This window comes from Aplysia californica, unplaced genomic scaffold, assembly GCF_000002075.1.
Source record: "Aplysia californica isolate F4 #8 unplaced genomic scaffold, AplCal3.0 scaffold01168, whole genome shotgun sequence".
NCBI classification, from domain to species: Eukaryota; Metazoa; Mollusca; class Gastropoda; order Aplysiida; family Aplysiidae; genus Aplysia; species Aplysia californica.
In genome coordinates, this window is record NW_004798438.1 from 126,775 (window position 1) to 131,768 (window position 4,994).

At 39.8% G+C, this 4,994-nt stretch overlaps 1 protein-coding gene across 1 annotated transcript in view; it reads right to left on the reverse strand.

Annotated features, from left to right (window-relative positions):
* Positions 1-283: 283 nt before the first annotated feature.
* The window catches only part of LOC101859292, a 25,250-nt gene continuing 20,539 nt past the window's right edge, over positions 284-4,994 (reverse strand). Inside the window, exons 6-8 of the mRNA XM_035973369.1 lie at positions 3,352-3,588; positions 2,488-2,707; positions 284-349 (exon numbers count right to left, since the gene is read on the reverse strand). Of these exons, the coding sequence (XP_035829262.1) occupies positions 284-349; positions 2,488-2,707; positions 3,352-3,588 (523 nt within the window). The remainder of the gene's footprint in view (positions 350-2,487; positions 2,708-3,351; positions 3,589-4,994) is intronic.

Consider the following 4,994-nt stretch of genomic DNA (forward strand, 5'->3'; position numbering starts at 1 on the left):
AGGGGTTGATGTGTGTTTGTTTGTTGTTTTTTATTTTTATTTTTATTTTTTTGTAGTTGTTGCTGTTTTTGTTTTTGTGGGGTTTGTTATGAAACAAGAGGATTGGACATATTATAGATATTAAAAAGTAAAGTTTACCATCTTAAGATTTTTAAAAAGTTGTCTGCTTCCCTTTTTCAAAGTTAATGAAATATAGTAAGATTGACCTTGAGTAGATATCACATTTTTTTCTCCATTTTAAGAAGGCTTATCACTGCCTGTAGTTATACACAACCACACAAGACTACCTAGCTGTGAACTCCAACTGGTCAATGCAGCTGTCCTTGTTGACGTCATAGATCGCGACATCCTGCAAGACGGCAGAATAATTGAACATGTAAGTAAAACATCGAGTTATTCTTGTTGTAATGGAAAAGACAAATGCAGTTTTTGAAACACTTAATAGACATAAAGATCCTGAACACCAGGCTCAAACTGGTACAATTGAGGGCAAACGAGGCAGGGGCAGGCCCAGAACAACCTACTTAGGGAACCTAAACAGAAGAGGAACTGGAAAAGATCAGGGAAATGTAGCTTTTCGAACTAACATCCGGTCAAAGGAATGAACGGAGAACCGTTATCGCCGATTCCTGCCGCAGATCTGGCATTTTCATGTTTTTATTGCCCTATGATAACAACAGAGCTCTTAAATTTTTTTAAAGACCGCGGTGAGATTCCACAAGATAATAATGATATGATGAAGTCAGTTTTTTACAGCTTTATCTAAAACACCTGAGGTGCAGTGGCAGAGCGGATAGTGTGCTCGTCTCCGAAGCAGAAAGTCTGGGTTCGAGCCTCGGTTTGGACACACATTTTTTTCGCCCGCCTCCAGCCCACCCAGCAGTTATGGGTATCTGACTTCGAGTTGGGGAAGTAAAAGCGGCGTGGAAAGGAACAGGCCACCCTACCACAATATGCCGAAGGCCCAGGAAGTTGTCTCACCTCAAGGCAATCCCAAATGTCCGGATCGGATGCGGGAACAACTTTTTACCTAAAACACCAGGTGCCACTGAGTGTGATATGCATAGAACAATAAGCCTTATGAGTCATTGTACAAACATCTTACAGCGAGCACTAAAGGGAAGAAAGAGGAAAAGTCGGAGACCAGAGATATCCAAAACGAAATTCTGCTTTGTTCCTGACAAGAGCACCAGAAATGTTATATTCACCTTAACAATGCTAGTAGAAATATGTACCGAAGCACAGAAAGATCTGTATTTATGCTTCTAGCATTATTCAAAAGGCTTTCAATAAAGTTAGACATGATGAGCTATTTAAAATACTCGAAGAGCTAGACATAGATGAAAAAGGTCTAAGAATGATCAGAAATTTGTACTAAAGCCAAAACGCTATTTCAAGAATAAATGGAGAATAAGGCGAATACAAGCAGAATAGGCGAGGAGTGAAGCAAGGACGTGTTATGTCACGAGACCTCTTTAACATTATACAATGAAACAATCCTTAGAAACATCCAAGAATGTCCAGGTCTCAAAGTGAATAGCGAAGACATCAGATATGCCGATGACACAGTTTTAATAGTAGACTCAGAAAAAACCCATCTTCAATCGCTTCTAGATACCGAGGTAACAGAAAGTGAACTTAAATGGTTAGTGTTGAATGTGAAGAAAACAGAATGCATGGTAATATAATATGGTATTTTTTAAAAGACAGCCAATCTTATTTGTAAGCTCGTAAGCAAAGGCGAAAACATCTAACTAGTCCAACAGTTTAAATATTTAGGACATCAGATACCAAATGTTCAACAGCAATGAAGCGAAGAAATGCAATTTCAAAGGCTAGTTTCAATTTTTTTTTAATGTGCCCAATCCTGAAAAATAGAAACATCTCAAATCCTACCAAAATGAAAGTTATGAAATGCTATGGTCAACCCTTCTATGTGGCTGTGAATGCTGGACAGTCACTAAAGACATTGAAAATAAAAGAAGCAACAGAAATGCGGTTTCTTTGGAGACTACAGAGAATATCTTGGAATGAAAAGAAATCAAATGAGGTAGTACCTAATAAAGCCCACGTGGGGCACTCACTGATAAAAACAATCAGGAAAAGGCAAATGCAGTTTTTGAAACACTTAATAGACATAAAGATCTTGAACACCAGGCTCAAACTGGTAAATTTGAAGGCAAACGAGGCAGGGGCAGGCCTAGAACAATCTACTAAGGGAATCTAAACAGAAGAGGAACTGGAAAAGATCAGGGAAACGTAGCTTTTCTAACAAACATCCGAGCAAAGGAATGGACGGAGAACCGTTATCACCGATGCCTGTCGCAGATCTGGTATTTGATGATGATAATGTTGACTGCCCTATGAATCTGATTTTACAAACATCCTAGCTTTTTACCACATTAACCTAATGTTACAAACGTTCATTATTTGATAGACAGAGAGAATGATACCTCCTAAGGTTCAAGAATACTAAATGTTCCTCACCTTGGCAAACTCGGCAGGGGTAATCACACCATCTCCGTTCTGGTCGTTTGTCCTAATGAGGTTGTCGAAAGCTTGCTCAAACGTCATCTGTTGCTGGAATTGTGACAACACGGGCAAGGCGATGGGAGGTCCCAGGTGTTGGCTAGCGATGTTGAGGATGTAGTTGAAGCAGGAGTAGTAACATCCTAGGGTGGGGAGACTGCAGGCACGGGGGAGTTGGCTGTGGGGTTCACAGGCACAGAAAAACGTAAATTTGAAGTTTTCAAGGACATACACCTTTTGGAAATTACCAAACTTTGTTTGTCATTGTCTCGCTAATCCATCTCTGACGCCAGCCGAGCCTCACCTCCTCCAGTCACATATATCAATGTATCATATTATTATTCAAGGTAGAAGGGTAGTATTTCATCAAAAGCAAGATAAATGAACAAATTGTAAAGTCATACCAATAGCGCCATCTGTCCAAAGACTGACGAGCAACTTATTCCACCTTGTGATGAAACAAATAATGATGATAATAATGACAACTGTAATAATATTAATGATAGTTATAATGATAATAATAAGAAGAATGATAGTTATAAAGTTGAGGATAATAATAACAATAATAATAATAATAATAATAATAATAATAATAATAATAATAATAATAATAATAATAATATCCACAGAGCTGGCGTAAAAGAAAACTGAGCTAAAACGAATTAATCGCTAGGTATGAGCTAGTAAGGAAGAGGAGAAAACCTACAAAAATTCTGATACGCTTGCACGGACGTTCATAATTATGACCTTTTCATCAGTTACGAGCACTATTGTAAAACACTTAGCCTACCAAAACAAAACAAAAAAGCAGCAAAAACTCACTTGCAGTCCGAGTTGCTGTTGTATCGCGTGGGGTCTTGCTCGCAGAACATGGTGACTCCTATGATGTTGAAGGTGAGAAGAGTGTCCACCGGTAAAGGGATAGGGTTGCTCACGTTGAAACCCGCACACACGGGGTTGTTCAGGTCGCCATTTTGAGCCACTCTGCCCCAGAACATAAACGACGCCAATTCTGCTGTGAAGTTCAACGCTGGAAGTAAAGAGGGACACCGACGTAAACTAGACGGTGATTTTCAACATTAACAATGTCACCTTCGCAGAGACTGAGCCCACCATTTCGGAACTTCATGGTGACCGTAAAGATCGTTCCAGTAGGAAAAGGGATAGAGGGTGCCCACGTCCCTCGTGACTCATTGGAGCAGAAGAAGATAGGACTAACGCTAACATTACTTAAACGCAATCCCTCATCATCACTCATCACCACTATTATTTATAAAATCATCACCGCTCTCAGATCAATGACTTACATCTATAATCCTGGAATCTCTATCCGCTATTACAGTTAATTGATATACTAAGTATGCATGTAATACACTATTGGACACAATCATATGTACTTTTTTCTACTAATCAGATGACGTCAATCTCGTATAAATGGGCAAGGGGGAAAGCATTGGAAAAAAGAACAACAAAAGGATGGAAACTAAAGGGTGAAGTTCAACACGGAAGGTAATGAGGGGAAAATGACGTAAACTAGACGGTGAAGTTTAACGCTGAAAGTAAAAGGGGGGGGGGGGGTAGTGACGTAAACTAGACAATGACTTTCAGCATTGGAAAAAAAACCCAGTGAAAAGAACGCAATCCAGAGAGTGAAGTTCAACCCTGAGAGCAAAAGGAGAAAATGTTCATGAATTCCTCCTTATTCTTGTTTTCTGAGTGATATCTTGACATCTTTAGCTGTTGTCCTGTACTGCTCCAATGCGTCCGCTCTTGACCCCCAACTTCTACTTAATAATAGATAGCATTTGTATAGAGCAACTATCCGCTCAACAGCAAGCTCTATGCGCTTCACAATCTATACTATTACCCCAGCAGACCTGAGAGTATTCTGAAGCAAACTCAACTTCCTGGGAAGCATACAGTGCAAGCAGCCATTCATAGGCGCTAAAACACTATCATACTGACAAGATCTTTCGCTGTGTGATGCCGGGTACCCATTTCCACCTGGGTGAAGTGAGGAAAATTCGTGTAAAGTGCTTTTCCCAAGGACACAACGTCGGGCCCGCGGCTCGAACCCCCGACCGCGCAACTTGTATTCGCCTCTACCTTCTTGTCTTCTATACTTAATCAAATCCAGCTAGTGTTGGCTAATCCATCCATCCATCCATTATGCTGCAATTTCTTTCGTCTCTCCGAGCACTTTTCGACATGTTGAAGTGAAGACTTGTTTGACCTTGTATTGTTTTGTTTTATTTAACAGAAAATAGACGGTAATATTTCAAGAGCTGACGCACAGTTTTTGTTTTTGTTTTCGTTTTTGTTTGGGCTTTTTAATGACATTAAATAGACGGTGATGTTTTATGGCTGCCAGTTGTTTGTTTTTTTTTTTTAACTTAACGCAAAATAGACGGTGATGCTTCAAGGGAGAGAGAGAGGGAGAGAGAGAGAGAGAGAGAGATAGACAT